The 18,125-nt window shown below is 43.6% G+C and overlaps 1 protein-coding gene across 2 annotated transcripts in view; it reads right to left on the reverse strand.

The window, feature by feature from the left end:
- LOC137373455 (septin-11) overlaps nt 1-18,125 on the reverse strand; it is a 93,651-nt gene that overhangs the window by 14,109 nt on the left and 61,417 nt on the right. For both annotated transcript variants that reach the window (XM_068038291.1, XM_068038282.1), the window contains exons 6-9: nt 17,343-17,439; nt 12,910-13,078; nt 11,959-12,091; nt 9,204-9,388 (exon numbers count right to left, since the gene is read on the reverse strand). In XM_068038291.1, coding sequence (XP_067894392.1) covers nt 9,204-9,388; nt 11,959-12,091; nt 12,910-13,078; nt 17,343-17,439 — 584 coding nt within the window. The remainder of the gene's footprint in view (nt 1-9,203; nt 9,389-11,958; nt 12,092-12,909; nt 13,079-17,342; nt 17,440-18,125) is intronic.

Here is an 18,125-nt window from a genome sequence, read left to right on the forward strand (position 1 = left end):
TTCCAGAAGGCATTTGACAAGGTGCTACATAAAAGGTTATTTTGCAAAGTAGGAGCTCATGGGGTAGGGGGTAACATATTAGCATGGATAGAGGTTTGGCTGGCTGTCAGAAAACAGAGTATGCATAAATGGGTCCTTCTCTGATTGGCAGGGTGTGACGAGTGGAGTCCCACAGGGGTGTGTGCTGGGACCTCAACTTTTTACAATTTCTATCAATGACTTAGATGAGGGGAGCAATGGCATGGTAGCTAAATTTGCAGATGACACAAAGATAGGTAGGAAAGTATGTTGCAAAGAGGACATAAGGAGCTTGCAGACTTGATATAGATAGGTTGAGTGAGTGGGCAAAAATCTGGCAGATGTAGTATAATGTGGGAAAATGTGAAATTGTTCACTATGGCAGGAATAAAAAAGCACAGTACTACTTAAATGGAGAACGACTTTAGAATTCCGAGATGCAGGGGGATCTGGGTATTCTAGTGCATGAGTCACAAAAAGTTAGTATGCAGGTACAGCAAGCCATAAAGGCAGCTAATGGAATGCTATCCTTTATTGCCAGAGGATACTGAAAATAAAAGGAAGGATGTTATGCTTCAGTTATACAGGGCATCGGTGAGACCACATCTCGAACAGTGCGCGCAGTTTTGGTCTCCTTATTTAAAGGAACAATGGCGGAACAAGCTCAAGGGACCAAATAGCCTACTCCTGCTCCCATGTTCCTAATGTATAGGAGTCAGTGGTGATCTGAAGTACGAACAGCTCTAGCTGAGGGTGTTTCTTCCTCTCAAAAACCTTCTAATATTAGTTTAATCCATTTTCTTAATTTGTGAACTGGCTTTTGTAATTAGCAAGCAGCACTTTTCCTTCCAAATTGAAAAATAAGGCAGTTTCCCAAAGAATCCAACAAAAGATTCACCTTGAAGTCTGCAACTCAAAGGATGAGTAATTTGCCTCACAAAAATCACAGGTAGGTTTTTAAAATATATATTTCCATTCCCAAAGCTTCCCTGTTTTTTCAGATGGTTGAGCACTGGCCAAGCAGATTTCACTTGAAGCATAAATCTCCAACAACTTTTCAGGCTGATCATTAGCAGTTTTGCAACAAATTGGAAGGTATTTATCCCAAGTTTATCAGCATTCAGTTCAATAATAAACAAAATGCTGGAGGATGGAGCAAATATGGACCTTAAACTACTGGTTTGAAGGTTTTTATATTCTGAGGTGTAGCCAAACATCGTGCAAATGCTTAAGAATGCAGAAACAGTGGCTCAGTTTACTGGTATTCACTGTTGTGAAGGAAACATCAAATTTGATCCTGTGCTAATTTAATGTTTCTCAGACTGAAGTTGTAAACAATGCTGTTGATGGAATAACTAAGCTGCTCACACATCTTGAAGAAGTCCATGATTAAAAAAGGAAAAAAAAAATCTCCCTCCCCCCAATTTATTCTATTCCTCTTCGAAAGATGCTGCAGCACATCAGGTGATTCCACAGGTATTGACCAGTGGTAATATTACTGAACTTGTAATCCAGAGGCCCGGCCTATTGCTCTGAAGACACTGGTTCAAAATCCCACCACTGCAGCTGGGTAATTTAAATTCAATTAATTAAATAATCGAATTTTTAAAAAGCTGGTGTCTGTAATGATCATGAAACTTCCAGATTGTCGTAAAAACCCATCTGGTTCACTAATGTCCTCTAGTGAAGGAAATCTGCCGTTTTTACCCAGTCTGGCCTATGTGTGACTCCAGACCCACAGCAATGCGGTTGACTCTTAACTGCCTTCAGAAATGGCCAAGCAAGCCACTCAGTTGTATCAAAATCACTATAGAAAAGTCTAAGAATAAAACCGAATGGACCACCCGGCATTGACCTAGGCACTAGACACGACAAAGACACACTGCCCAGTCGACTCTGTAACGTCCTCCTCATTTACAGCTGGGGGCTTGTGCCAAAATTGGGAGAGCTGTCCCACAGACTAGTCAAGCAACAGCCTGACACAGTCATACTCTCAGAAGCAAACCTTACAGCCAACATCCCAGACTCCTCCATCAACATCCCTGGGTATGACAGACCCACCAGAGGTGGCAGCACAGGGGTACACAGTTGGGAGGGAGTGGCCCTGAAAGTCCTTAATGTTGGCTCCGGACCCCACCAAGTGTCACTGCATCAGGTCAATCATGGGCCAGGAAACCTCTTGCTGATTACCACCTACCGCCTTCCCTCAGCTGATGAATCAGTACTCCTCCATGTTGAACACCAGTTGGAAGAAGCAGAGGGTAGCAAGGGCGCAGGATGTAGTCTGGGTGGGGGACTTCAATATCCATCACCAAGAGTGGCTCAGTAGCACCACTAGTGAGCGAGCTGGCAGAGTCCTGAAGGACATATCGGCCAGACTGGTTCTCTCGCCACCTACCGCAGAACCAAACAAAGAGAAAAATCTACTTGACCTCGCCCTCACCAGTCTACCTGTGGTAGATGCATCTGTCCATGACAGTATTGGTAGGACTGAACACCACACTGTCCTTGAGGAGACAAAGTCCTGTCTTCACATTGAGGATACCCTCCATCGTCTTGTGTGGCACTATCACCATACTAAATGGGATAGATTCTGGACACATCTAGCAGCTCTAAACTGGATATCCATGAGGCACTGTGGGCCATCAGAGCAGCAGAATTGTACTCCACCACAATTTGTAACCTCAGAGCTCAGCATGTTCCTCAGGTCTACCATTAACAAGTTAAGGGACCAATCCTGGTTCAATGGGGAGTGTAGGAAGGCAAGCCAGGAGCAGCACCAAGCATACCTCAAAATGAAGTGCTAACCTGCTGAAGCTACAACAGAGGCCGACATTAATGCTGAATAGAAGAAGCAGCATGCTATAGACAGAGCTAAGCAATCCAACAACGGATCAGATCAAAATTCTGCAGTCCGGTCACATCCAGTCATGAATGATGGTGGACAATTAAACAACTAATGGGAGGAGGCTGCTCCACGAATATGACCATCCTAAATGATGGTGGAACCCAGCACGTCAGTACAAAAGGCAAGGGAAGAAATTGCTGGAGCCTTGACAGAAATCTTTGCATCTTCATTGGCTACAGGTGAGGTCCCAGAGGATTGGCAAATAGCCAATGTTGTTTCTTTGTTTAAGAAGGGTGGTAAGGATAATCCAGGAAATTATAGGCAGGCGAGCCTTACGTCAGTGGTAGGGAAATTATTAGAGAGGATTCTTCGGGACAGGATTTACTCCCATTTGGAAACAAACGAACTTATTAGCGAGAGACAGCATGGTTTTGTGAAGGGGAGGTCGTGTCATACTAATTTGATTGAGTTTTTTGAGGAAGTGACGAAGATGATTGATGATGGAAGGGCGGTGAATGTTGTCTATATGGACTTTAGTAAAGCCTCTGACAAGGTCCCGCATGGCAGACTAGTGCAAAAGGTGATGTCACACAGGATCAGAGGTGAGCTGGCAAGATGGATACAGAACTGGCTCAGTCACAGAAGACAGAGGGTAACAGTGGATGGGTGTTTTTCTGAATGGAGGGATGTGACTAGTGGTGTTACGCAGGGATCAGTGCTGGGACCTTTGCTGTTTGTAGTATATATAAATGATTTGGAGGAAAATGTAGCTGGTCTGATTAGTAAGTTTGCGGACGACACAAAGGTTGGTGGAGTTGCGGATAATGATGAGGATTGTCAGAGGATACAGCAGGATATAGATCGGTTGGAGACTTGGGCGGAGAAATGGCAGATGGAGTTTAATCCGGACAAATGTGAGGTAATGCATTTTGGAAGGTCTAATGCAGGTGGGAGGTATACAGTAAATGGCAGAACCCTTAGGAGTATTGACAGGCAGAGAGATCTGGGCGTACAGGTCCACAGGTCACTGAAAGTGGCATCGCAGGTGGATAAGGTAGTCAAGAAGGCATACGGCATGCTCACCTTCATCGGTCGGGGCATAGAGTATAAAAATTGGCAAGTCATGTTGCAGCTGTACAGAACCTTAGTTAGGCCACACTTAGAATATTGCGTGCAATTCTGGTCGCCACACTACCAGAAGGACGTGGAGGCTTTGGAGAGGGTACAGAGGAGGTTTACCAGGATGTTGCCTGGTCTGGAGGGCATTAGCTATGAGGAGAGGTTGGAAAAACTCGGATTGTTTTCACTGGAACGACGGAGGTGGAGGGGCGACATGATACAGGTTTACAAAGTTATGAGCGACATGGACAGAGTGGATAGTCAGAAGGTTTTTCCCAGGGTGGAAGAGTCAATTACTCGGGGACATAGGTTTAAGGTGCGAGGGGCAAGGTTTAGAGGGGATGTGCGAGGCAAGTTTTTTCACAGAGGGTGGTAAGTGCCTGGAACTTGCTGCCAGGGGAGGTGGTGGAAGCAGATACGATAGCGACATTTAAGAGACATCTTGACAAATATATGAATAGGAAGGGAATAGAGGGATATGGGCCCCGGAAGTGCAGAAGGTGTTAGTTTCGGCAGGCATCAAGATCGGCGCAAGCTTGGAGGGCCAAATGGCCTGTTCCTGTGCTGTACTGTTCTTTGTTCTTGTTCGAATACGGCTATAGTGATAAAGACCAAAACTAGCTGCACCCCTAGTCAAGCTGTTCCAATACAGCTACAACACTGGCATATACCCGACAATATGGAAAGTTGTCCTGGTATGTTCTGTCCACAAAAGGTAGGACAAATTCAATCTGGTCAATTAGAGTCCCATCAGTTTAGTCTCAATCATCAACAAAGTGATGGAAGGTGTCGTCGACGGTGCTGTCAAGTGGCACTTACTCACCAATAACCTGCTCACTGACCCTCAGCTTAAGTTTTGCCAGGACCACTCAGCTCCTGACCTCATTACAGCCTTGGTCCAAATGTAGACAAAAGAGCTGAACTCCAGAGGTGAGGTGAGAGTGACTGCCCTCGTCATCAAGGCAGCATTTGACTGAATATGGCATCAAGGAGCCCTAGCAAAACTGAAGTCAATGGGAATCAGGGGGAAAACTCTCCACTGGTTGGAGTCATACCTAGCACAAAGGAAGATGGTTGTGGTTGTTGGAGGTCAATCATCTCAGCTCCAGGACATCACTGCAGGAGTTCCTCAGGGTAGTGTCCTAGGCCCAACCATCTTCAGCTGCTTCATCAATGACCTTCCTTCAATCATAAGGTCAGAAGTGGGGATGTTCGCTGATGATTGCACAATGTTTAGCACCATTTGCAATTCCTCAGATACTGAACCAGCCATGTCCATATGCAGCAAGACCTGGACAATATCCTAGGTTGGGCCACTATAGGGCTGGTAAGTGGCAACATTCGTGCCATACAAGTGCCAGGCAATGACCATCTCCAACAAGAGAGAATCTGACCATCTCCCCTTGACATTCAATGACATTACCATTGCTGAATACCCCACTATCAACATCCTGGGTTAACACTGACCGGAAACTGAACTGGACCAGCCATATAAATACTGTAGCTACAAGAGCAGGTCAGAGGCTAGGAATTCTGAGGCGAGTGAGTAACTCACCTCCCATCTCCCCAAAACCTGTCCACCATCTACAAGGCACAAGTCAGAAGTGTGATGGAATACTCTCCACTTGCCTGGATAAGCATAGCTCGAACAACACTCAGGAAGCTCGACACCAACCAGGACAAAGCAGCCCACTTGAATGGCACCCCAACCCCTACCTTGAACATTCACTCCCCCTACCCTCCCCCACCCCCCCACCACCGATGCGCAGTGGCAGCAGTGTGTATGATACACAAGATGCACTGCAGCAACTCACCTTCCACCGCACCTTCCAAACCTGCGACCTCTACCACCTAGAAGGACAAGAGCTACAGACGCATGGGAACACCACCACCTTCAAGTTCCCCTCTAAGTCATTAACCATCCTGACTTGGAACTATATCACTAATTCTTCACCGTCGCCGGGTCAAAATTCTGGAACTCCCTTCCCAACAGCACTGTGGATGGACTGCAGTGGTCCAAGGTGGCAGCTCACCACCACCTTATCAAGGGAAATTAGAGATGGGTAATAAATGCTGGCCTTGCCAGCGATGCCCACATCCCATAAAAAAAATAAAAACACAGGAACACCATCACCTGCAAGTTTCCCTCCAAGCCACACACCATCCTGACTTGTAAATATATCATTCCTTCCCAGCAGCACTGTGAGTGCACCTACACCACATGGACTGCAGCAGTTCAAGAAGGCAGCTCATCACGACTTCTCAAGGTCAAGTAGGGATGGGCAATAAATGCTGCCTTGCCAGTGATGCTCACATTCCATGCAAGAAAAAAAATTACCCCATCCAAGTGGTTATTTCTCTGTGAGAGCCTAGGCCTCCAGTACCAAAAGGCTATTCAATAATAGAATGTCAAGCCTTATCTAGTCCTTCTGTGACATTTACACAAGCTCTCTGTACTATCCTGACGAGACTTGCTAACTTATGATAACATTAAAGGATTGACTGACTAAACTTCTTGGCTCTGTAAGACTGCACTTATTCAGTAAGCCATCAAGGAGCTTTTCATAAGTTTCTAATGAGAAATGTAACAAACCTGAGGAAGAATAGCCTAGTGGTACAGCACAGGTTTGTGTATGAACATAAAGTTCACAATTTAATTCCAATAGCAAGTCAGCCAAGGCCACTCCAGTATACATTCAATACACAGAGACTCTGGAACACTGGAGCAGTATTGTATACTGTCATGTAGAACCGATTCCCCATTCAAATTCTAAATGTTAGCCACAACACTTTGGGTGACACCAAGCAGTGGAAAGATGTGGGACAAGTCTTACCTGGCCATCAAAGTACGTCACCTAGTGGCTAGTACAGAGCAGTTATGGCCGTAGCCAAGATCATTCACTTAACAACTTTGCGCTGGTGAACAGATGGCCCATTTAGAGAAGGGGGAGAAAAAAAGCAGATAAAAGAGTAAATATGTTTTATAATAGAAAATAGTTGTTAAAATATACCAAGCCAAATAATGCTTGATGAATTAAAACCTGTAGAGGTTCAATTGTACTTGCAGGTCATTGTAAAAATCACCAATTTAGGAAATGAGCAAAAAGCATCTCAATGACTGCAGGGCTGCCCACTCCCTGTGCCCACCATTTACTCTATTGGTTTATGACTTCAATTAAATCGCTGTGATCATTTAAATTTTCATTTTCATAACAGTAAAATTTGTCTATTACTGAACACAACGGGCTATACCTTTACTTTGTGCAATATTGCAAAATAGGTGAAAGGAAGTTGACAGCCCATCTTAGAACAGAATTTGAAATCAATAAAAGTAAAAAAAAAAATCAGGCAAGATGTAGAACAGGTTGCCGACTTGTTATCACTGATCTACACTATCGCAAAGTCAAGATCTACCACAGTAGGTCATGTCACGAATACATGCTATGCTGAATGATTTTTTAATCCATTTTAAGAAAGCTGACCGCTAGCAGCTAAAATGGCTACCAAAATTTGCATCAAAATCCCCTACATCCCATTGCATCAAGGTGGAGTCAAATTGTCTGGCCAATCCCCTCCAGAACAATGACCTGGGAAATTTTGAGTGAATCACCTGGCCAGTCTCCATTAACAAGACATTAGAGGGAATCTCTTGGGACATTAAACTGGTGGAGACGAACCACTCAAAGGCAATTACTTAAACAATAGGACCCTGATTGAGAGAAGGGAATTCCTAGACATGAACTAATTGAGCTGCAAGAGGAAATACACATAGCCATCACCTGGCAGGCCCACCATCTGTGTGTTTTAAGCTGTTTTTTCTCTCTCTGCAGCAGACAGGCAACTAGACACTGATCAGAGAAGACCCAAGTGGGGGCCCTCTCTCCCTCTCCAGTCCACCTTGCATGTTTCAAACCCTGCTTGCTGGCCGTCACCACCTAAAGCCTATCACTAAGGCAGACAGAGACCCCGTGAAGGAACTCATCCGCATCACTGTTTCCAGGAGAACCACTGAATCTACTGTACACATCTACAAGCCGGAAGCCTCAGGACCACTGAGTTCAGCCGGAAGTCAACCGAGTAACCAAACTCCACAGACTGTATACCCCTATTTATTGCTCCGGACTCTAAGCCGACCCACCTATCCTTTCCTACTCTGTAACCTATTTGTGTGTGAACCTCGAGTATATGTGTGTGAGAAAGTTGGAGCATAGTTTATTTTACTTAGATCGGTTTAAGTACAATAAAGCTAACCTCTTTCTTTGTTGAACTCAAGAAAACCTGTCCAATAGGTTCTTTTAGGATCATAGCACATAAATAGTGAAATACTCACTAAATTGGCAAGCATGTTCACCTCAAAAAATAAACCCTGTTGCGGTCAAAAAGAGAGGGAAAAGATGGGAGCCCTTCAATCCCTCCTCACCTGATCATAACAGTGGGAACTCAAACATTTATACAACAAACCACTCTTTACTCCTAGTCAGCTTCTCATTTTTGACCTAAAAAGTATTTAAATAATTTTCCTATGATCTAATATTATTGCCAATTGCAGAAAGAATTTGATAAACTGGCAAAAATGATCACACAAAAAGAATGCAAGCTTTTTCTGAAAATGCCCATCAGCACTGAACAGAGGAACACTGTGGAAACCAACCCAAGAAACCATGGAATGCTACAAGACAAACCCTTTAAAATCTCCCACACTATTCACGCAAGGGCACACAAATTAATTCAAGACTAAATTCTACAAACTGCCCAAACTTAATTCTCAGTTATTAAGAGTTGCCTAAACCCCTTAGGTGCAAGGATGCAGAGATCCACAGTTCAATTCCTGCCGTCAGATCACTGACTCTCCAGTTCATGTTACGTTAAGATGCTTTACTTTTACCATTTAGAAACAGACCATTGACGCGGTTATGCAAGAATCAAGTTGAAGCAATCCATACGGGGTCATTTGTGGGTAATTGGGCCTGCTTCTCATCTTACAAGGTATAGTGAAACAACACAAAGCATTTCTCGGATAGCGTGCCTGTGTGTATAGGAGACCTACCTGCTAGCAAGTGTTAACACAAATACCTAATACAAAATCATTACTAATTTAACTTTGCTTTGCTCCCCTTCCTCTTGAACATTAAAATCAGATCAGGAGATCTCTGTAGTAGGATATAAATATATGGAAGAAAAAAAAACAGCATCATAAATACACTGAGAACTGACATACTTCTTCTTATCCTTGTCCTTCTTGGTTGTCTGGGAAGCTTGCTGAGCCTGTGACTGAAGCAGCTGAGTTGCTGCTTTCCTCTTGTTGAATGCATTCATTTCATCCTCTAGATCCTTCTTCTTATCCTCAAGCTTCTTCTTCTCATCTTGGTGAGTCTTCTTCAGATGATCAAACTTCTCATGAAGCTGTGAACACACATTATACCATGCAGTTCAAACACAGGTCTGCCTCACATGCACAATCAAGTGAATGAACATTCATGACAAGGAAATCAGCACGATGCATAAACACAAGAGTATAGTGTAAACTAGTAACCCAGAGGTTGTGAATTCAAATCTCACCATGGCAAGTTGTAAAACCGAAGTCGTCAATAAATCTGCTAATTTGTGGACTATCACAAGAAAAACTGCCACAAAAAACAGAAAATGAAGAAATACTCAGTCAGACCCGTTTTCTCCCTCTCGCTCCTGAAAGTGGCATTTCATACAAAAGTATGATCTCATATGTACCAGCATTCCTCACCCAAGCAGACATCCATTCTGTGTAAACTAGACAGCAAATGCCTACAATTATTTTATGACTTGGGCAAAGAGGCATCACATTTCAAGTATATTTTGTCCACACATGCATTTTCTAGCAGGAGTTACTGGATACGTCACAGAAACAGGAACTTAGTTACAGTAGCCCCACATCCCAGTTAAACTGAGGAACAGCACAGAGCATGTACTTTGCTGACCTTTGCACCAGTTGTTATAAAAACTTAACCAGAAACTGACCAGAAACCCAGCTGGGCCAGCCACATAAATACTGCAGCTACAACAGCTGGTCAGAGGCTGGGAATTCTGCAGCAAGTGACTCACTTCCCGACTCCCCAAAACCTGTCCACCGTCTAGAAGACACACTTCAGTGTGCGATGGAATACTCTCCACTTGCCGGGATGGGTGCAGCTCCAACACTCATGAAGCTTGACACCATCCAGGACAAAGCAACCCTCTTGATTGGCACCCCATCCACCACCTGAAACATTCACTCTCTCCACCACTGACAGTCTCTGCAGTGTGTACCGTATGAAAGATACACTGCAACAACTCACCAAGTCTCCTTCGACAGCACCTTCCAAATCCACTACCTCTACCACCTAGAAGTACAAGGGCAGCAGGCGCATGGGAACACCACCACCTGCAAGTTCCCCTCCAAGTCACACATCATCCTGATTTGGAACTATATCACCATTCCTTCACCGTCACTGGGTTAAAATCCTGGAACTCCCTTCCTAACAGTGTGGGTGTACCTACCCCACATGGACTGCAGTGGTTCAAGGAGGCAGCTCAGCACCACCTTCTCGAGGACAATTACGGAAAGGCAATAAATGCTCGTTTTTCCAGCAACACCACATCCCAAGAATGAATAAGAAATAAATGACCCACACTAAGCCAGATTTTTGCTTAAAATTATTAGAAGTACATTAATAAATTAGTTAAATTATCATTTTGTTGTTTGAGGAAATTGTTAAACATTATTCACCTGGATATCAAACTTCTACACAAACATCTTCCAAACTTTGGCAACACATTAAAAATGCTGAGTATGTCACAACTTTGCATCTCAAAATAAATTGAAAACTCCTATGCTAGGCTTTGTCCATGGAAATACTCATTTTAAAATAAGTTTTCAATGCTACATGTCATGTAACATTACCTGCTATAAGAGTTTATGGCAAAAACCTGTTTGAATCTAGGCTCTCAGCATCACTGTAAAACAGCCCAAATCTCTAGGATTCCACTGCATCACCCATCAGGCATGTATTGTAAAGGAGGAAAGAAAACATGAAAATTTTAATCTTTTAAAAAAATATTTTGTACTCAGGTTTTCTAGACCTCCTGCCCACTGGAGGCCTTTCCCCTTATTCTCCCACATTGGATCATTTGTCTTGCTATCTCCTGAAGCCTCTCCCCACCGTAAACTAACCTACACTTTGTCTTACTATACCTTTGGTTCACTGTGCCCCAGTAGCACCCAATGTCCCTCACCACTTTTCAGAAGCATTGTTGGCTGATGAATGGGCCATCATTCCTCTGACCTTTTCTGCACTGCCAATGGATGAGTGGTTGGGTGTGGCCCGCTCAGATTCTCCATTGTGACATTCAGCTGACATTACCACCCTACTTCCAGGCCAATCCTCTCCCTCTTGACAGCATGTCCCAGCCCAGAGTAAAACTGCAACCCCTTTTCAACTACCATGGCCGAAGTACACAGTGCCAAATCCTACTCCCTCCCCACAGGGCAACAGTTTGTCCTCAGGGATCAGTCCCCACAGAGAAATGTCCTTAGGTACACCTGCCCCACCCTACAACCCTATCGAGCAACATTTTGTTATTTGCCTTCTTCTCAGTTTCCCCCCTTCCTGTACTCTCTTCCCTCTTCCCAATCCACCCTCCTCTCTCATCCCACTTAGTCCTCTGACCGACTCCCGCTTTCCCTCACTCCATCGCCTCTCTTCCCTCAGCCTTCATCCAATTACTCCCCATCCTTTGACACTCAACACTTGATTATGACTCGTGTTTAACACTAAGATCAACTAGTGTCCAATAAAATTCATAGTCTTAAGAAAATATGCCCTCGCTTTTCTAGTTTACATCCATTAGTTATTCCTCTGTGCCTCCTCTTTAGACAAACTCCTGCAGATTGGAGGATGAACCAGAGGCATATGGAATACCCATCAATTGTGCGTTTTTCAGTCAAAGTACAGTTCTACCTCTTTCTCAGCCTCTTTCAGCTCAGACTCCTTCTCCTTCACCCTCATGACAAACATCTGTCTCATCTCTTCCTCCTTCTTCTGCAGCTCAGTCAAGAATTCATTTCTCTTTGCTTCATAGGTCTCCTGCAGACTATAAGGCAAAAAAAACACATGGGATGAAAACAGTCTCAATCGTATTTCTATGTAACATACTCCAAATGTCACATATGTTTTTCAACAAAAATGACAAGAGTTCTGCTTGGCTCTGTCCCATACTGGAGTTAAAACACAGCTTTTATCTATTATGAATATAAAAAGAGCCTGTGCAACAAAATGTAATAATCCATGCCACAACTTTTAAAATAAATTGAAGGACTGTACTCAAATTATTTAAAAAATTCAAATGGATGTTGAAATTATCTCCATCCAATTGAATATAATCCAGAATCTTTTTCTTATTGTAGCTATTTGCAAGACACAATAGGGCCTCACGAGCTTCCATACTTCCTGGTGTTCTGCCTGTTTCCCAAGCACCAAACCCACCTCAACATAAAATTGACCCCATTAAATTAAAATACGTACTTTATAACATTTTTTTCTTGTTTATTTTCAGATTTTTCTCCACTCTCCAGAATATATTGACATGCTGGGACATAGCAACAAAGACACCAACAGCTTGGCAATATTTCAAAGTTCCAGAATGTAAGCTTTAATAGGCTATTTGCAGAGGACACCACTGTTGAATGCGATCCACAAGTACTGGGAGCAAGTGTTACTGGATAGGATCAGAATCAAGAATCACTTGTCCCCTCCTCTCTTGCATGTCCCTAACATGGCACTGTCTGAATTCAGTGAATGCAGCGTAGTCCATAGAGTCAGTCTGGGACTTTCCTGGTCTACACAACTCAACATCGCACCAATATCTAATCAAAGCATCAAACCTCAACAACTTTAAACCTAGTTCTTTACCTGAATGGTTTGCTGTCTGGATCCGTGTCTTTAAATCCCATTTCCTCCAGCTTACACCGTCTGTACAGTTCATAATGACGTGCATGTGTCTGCTCCCTCAGATCCTCCATATTTACACGAATCAACATTTCGCGGAGCTTCACAAAGTCACAGTGGTTTTCATTTTCCACTATAGAATTGTTTATTTTTCCCCCAAAAGGGGCAAAAATGAGAGGAAAATAAGACAGTCAGCAACTGTATTCTTTAAACAAACTCTAAAGCATAGAATTTCAAGTTTCTTAATGCTTCCAATTCCCATTGGCATCTAGGATGCCATTTTTCCAATATATTTGATACATACTACAAAATAATCAAAATACAAAATAAAACTCTCTTCTCATTTAGTTTTTACCAAGTAAATTTAAAAAACTCCTGAGGTTTCACTGTTGCAATTTATCCTGAAAGGAATCAACAATTATTTGCAACCACCACGCACAGTTTTCAGACACAAATATTTTGAGGCCAGTTTATGGAGCTGAAAGGAGGGCAGGGTTGTTTTAGTACAACTACAAAACCACCAGAATCTAAAATTGATTATTTCAGATGTAAATCACCTCCTACATTGTAGAATTATTATACTAACTATTGTACTATAACCTGGTTCAGTACAAACCAGCTCAGTATTACAATCTGCTTCGCTATTATTCAGTTCAGTACTATAATCCATTTTGGTATAAACCAGTCGTTATGAACCCTGAATGAGACAAGCAAAGAGTGGTTTATATACCCTGTTTCACAGACCTTTGAGATGTACTGCTTATGCGAAACATATGTTAAATATAATTGTATTAGTCGTGTGCAGGGTGCACTATATTCTGTTTCAGACTATCTCATGAAATATCAAATCTATTGTTCTGTTGTAGGGGAAGGAGGATAGATATGCTTTGACCACTACTTTGCTTCATTCAAAAAGCTCTCGCAAAAACAAAATCAAGAATCTGATATCTTCATCAAAGGACAGAATTACTCGGCTACTTTATCATGTCCAAATATAAAAGTTTTACTGGAACGGTTTTGGCTCATGAAGAAAAGCTCTTTGCTTCTAGAATTCACTTTTTAAAATAATTTCTCTGGGATATGCCTGACATACTGTTGGGGAACCTGAAGGTTCAGCCTGGTGACATCTCTCCTTGGTGTAGTGAGGCACCATGTCTCAGCCTGCATTCAGCAACAGTGTGGGAAACTGACTGTGATCCCATTAACACAAAATGGTAGTGCTCCAACATGCTGCAACCAACTTCTTCTAATGTTTCTTTTAAAAAGGAATGTAATCATTTTTAAAAGCACAATACATCAACTAAGTCTGTTCAAGTGCTACACATGATTACTGATAGTAAAACAAAATTTAAGAGGTAGAGAATGCTTAGTTCACGGGGAGATGCTGTAGTGTTAATATCACGGAACTAGTAATCCAGAGGCCCAGGCTCATGCCCTGGCAACATGGGTTCAAATCCTACCATAGCAGATGATGAAATTCAAATTCAATTAATTAATTTCTAAAAAATCTGGAATTGAAAGTTACTCTCAGTAATGGTGCCATGAAATTATCGAAAAAACCCATCTGGTTCAAGAATGCCTTTTATGGAAGGAACTTTGCTATTCTTAAATAAAAGCAAAATACTGCAGATGCTGGAAATCTGAAATAAAAACAAGAAATGCTGGAAATACTCAGCAGCTCTGACAGCATCTGTGGAAAGAGAAGCAGAGTTAACATTTCAGGTCAGTGACCCTTCATCAGAGCTGGCAAAGGTTAGAAATGTAATAGGTTTTAAGCAAATAAAGCAGGGGTGGGACAAGAGATAACAAAAGGCAAGGTGTTGATAGGACAGGGTCACAGAGAATAACTGACCAGAAGGTCATGGAGCAAAGGCAAACGGTATGCTGATGGTGTGTTGAAAGACAAAGCGTTAGTGCAGAGAGGGTGTTAATAGACAGAAAAATGAACAGCCCTGGCCCAAAGCACAACCATGAAAACAAACAGTGGGTAGGCATATGGTAAGAAAAATGAATGACGAAACAAACTAAAATAAAAAGAAAAAGACAAAAGTGAAAAGAAAAAGAGGGGTCCAGTCATGCTCTGAAATTTTTGAACTCAATGTTTAGTCCGGCAGGTTGTAGCGTGCCAATCAGTAAATGAGATGTTGTTCCTCGAGCTTGCATTGATGTTCACTGGAACACTGCAGCAAGCCCTGGACAGATATGTGGGCATGAGAGCAGAGGGGGTGTGTTGAAATGGCAAGCAACCAGAAGCTCTGGGTCATGCTTTCGGACTGAGCGGAGGCGTTCCGCAAAGCGGTCACCCAATCTGCGTTTGGTCTCCCCAATGTAGAAGAGACCACATTGTGAGCAGCAAATGCTAAATTGAAAGAAGTACAAGTAAATCGCTGCTTTACCTGAAAGGAGTGTTTGGGGCCATGGATAGTGAGGAGAGGGGAGGTAAAAGTGCAGGTATTACACCTCCCGTGATTGCATGGGAAGGTGCCATGGGAAGGGGACGAGGTGTGGGGGGTAATGGAGGAGTGGACCAGAGTGTCACAGAGGGAACGATCCCTTCAGAATGCTGACAGGGGAGGGGAGGGGAAGATGCATTTGGTAGTAGCACCACACTGGAGGTGGCGGAAATGGCGGAGAATGATCCTTGGAATGTGGAGGCTCGTGGAGTGGAAAGTGAGAACAAGGGAAACCCTGTCGCAGTTCTGGAAGGGAAGGGAAGGGAGGGAGGGTAGAGGTGTGGGAAACGGGCCAAACACAGTGGAGGACCCTGTCAACCACAGTGGGGGGAATCCCTGTTTGAGAAAAAAGACATCAGAAGCACTGTTTTATTTTATTTATTTATTTTATTTAGAGATACAGCACTGAAACAGGCCCTTCGGCCCACCGAGTCTGTGCCGACCAACAACCACCCATTTATACTAACCCTACAGTAATCCCATATTCCCTATCACCTACCTACACTAGGGGCAATTTACAATGGCCAATTTACCTATCACCTGCAAGTCTTTGGCTGTGGGAGGAAACCGGAGCACCCAGGGAAAACCCACACAGACACACGGAGAACTTGCAAACTCCACACAGGCAGTACCCAGAATCGAACCTGGGTCCCTGGAGCTGTGAGGCTGCGGTGCTGGCATCATCAGAGCAGATGTGTCAGAAATGGAGAAACTGGGAGACTGGAATGGAGTCATTACAGGAGGCAGGGTGTGAAGAAGTGTAGTTGAGGTAGCAGTGGGAGTCGGTGGGCTTATAATGAATGTTAGTAGACAGCCTATCCCCCAAGATGGAGACACAGAAGTTGAGGAAGGGAAGGGAAGTGTCGGAGATGGACCATGTAATGGTGAGAGAAGGGTGGAAATTGGAAGCAAAGTTGATCACGTTTTCCAATTTGGGGTGGGAGCAGGAAAACGGCACCAATACATTCATCAATGGACTGGAAAAAGAGTTGGGGGAGGGGGCCTGAGTAGGACTGGAACAAAGACTCACCAACTTTAAGGGAATTTAAGTGGTCATTGGATAGACATATGGATGTAAATGGAATAGTGTAGGTCAGATGATCGGCGCAACATCGAGGGCCGAAGGGCCTGTACTGCGCTGTAATATTCTAATCTAATCTAATCTAAAGAATGTTCGACATATCCCACAAAAAGACAGGCATAACTGGGACCCATGTGAGTACCCATAGCAACCCTTTTTACTTGAACAAAGTGAGTGGAGTTGAAGGAGAAGTTGTTCAATGTGAGAGCAAGTTCAGCCAAGTGGACGAGGGTGGTGGTGGATGGGGACTGGTTGGGCCTCTGCTCAAGGAAGAAGCGGAGAGCCCTCAAACCATCCTGGTGGGGGATGGAAGTGTAGAGAGATTGACGCACATAGTGAAGAGGCGGCGGTTAGGTCCAGGAAACTGGAAATGGACAAAATGACGTAGGGCGTCAGAAGAGTCAAGGATGTAGGTGGGAAGAGAATGGACCAGGGGAGAAAAGATAGAGTCAGGATAGGAAGAAATATGTTATGTGGGGCAGGAACAGGGCGAGACAAATGAGTCTGCCAGGACAGTCCTATTCGTGGATTTTAAGGAGGCAGAAGCGGGCTGTCCGGGATTGCGGGACTATAAGGTCGGAAGCTGTTTGTACCTGGTCTGGCCTAAATATGACTCCAGACCCACAACAATGTGGTTGACTCTTAACTGCCCAGTGAAATGGCCTCGAAGCCACTCAGTTGTCAAGAGCCATGAGAAATGGACAACTAATGCTGGTCTTGTCAGCAATGCCCACATCCCATGAAAGAATTAAAACAATTACCACAAACAAATTTCCTTAGTAATTTCACAATTGTTCCTTCTGCCATCGAACACATGAAACGCGACAAGGGCAGATAAAAAAAAACTTGCTAGTCAAACATACCCTGTACAATTCCCCAGGGATACTGCCGAGCTTTTGCCATTTTATTCCCAATCTTTATTTCTTCAGTGCTGCCAACAACAGCAAATGGAAGATGGCCCTGCAGGGAAAGATAAAAGGAAATTAGTTCTTCCTGAAATCAGTCAGCAACAGAGTGAAAGGTAGCAATACACTCCACTGGAATCACAGAATTGTTACAGCGCAGAAGGAGACCATTCAGCCCATCATGTCCGCACTGGCTCTCTGAAAGAGCAACTCCCTCAGTTCCAATCTCCTGCCTTCTCCCCATAACTCTGCATATTCTTCCTTTTCATATAACTGTCTAATTCCCTTTTGAATACTTCAAATGAACCTGCTTCCACCACGTTCGCAGGCAGCGCATTCCAGACCTTAACCACTTGCTGCGTGAAAAAGTTTTCCTCGTGTCACTTTTGCTTCTCTTACCACATATTTTAAATCTGTGCCCTCTCGTTCTCGATCCTTTCACAAGTGGGAACAGTTTCTCTCTATCTACTCTGTCCTGACCCCTCATGATTTTGAACACCTGATTTTGATTTATAGGTACAGCACTGAAACAGGCCCTTCGGCCCACCGAGTCTGTGCCGACCATTAACCACCCATTTATACTAATCCTACACTAATCCCATATTCCTACCACATACTCACCTGTCCCTATATTCCCCTACCACCTACCTATACTAGGGGCAATTTATAATGGCCAATTTACCTATCAACCTGCAAGTCTTTTGGCTGTGGGAGGAAACCCACGCAGACACAGGGAGAACT

The sequence above is a fragment of the Heterodontus francisci genome, chromosome 1, assembly GCF_036365525.1.
Source record: "Heterodontus francisci isolate sHetFra1 chromosome 1, sHetFra1.hap1, whole genome shotgun sequence".
In the NCBI taxonomy this organism is placed as follows: Eukaryota; Metazoa; Chordata; class Chondrichthyes; order Heterodontiformes; family Heterodontidae; genus Heterodontus; species Heterodontus francisci.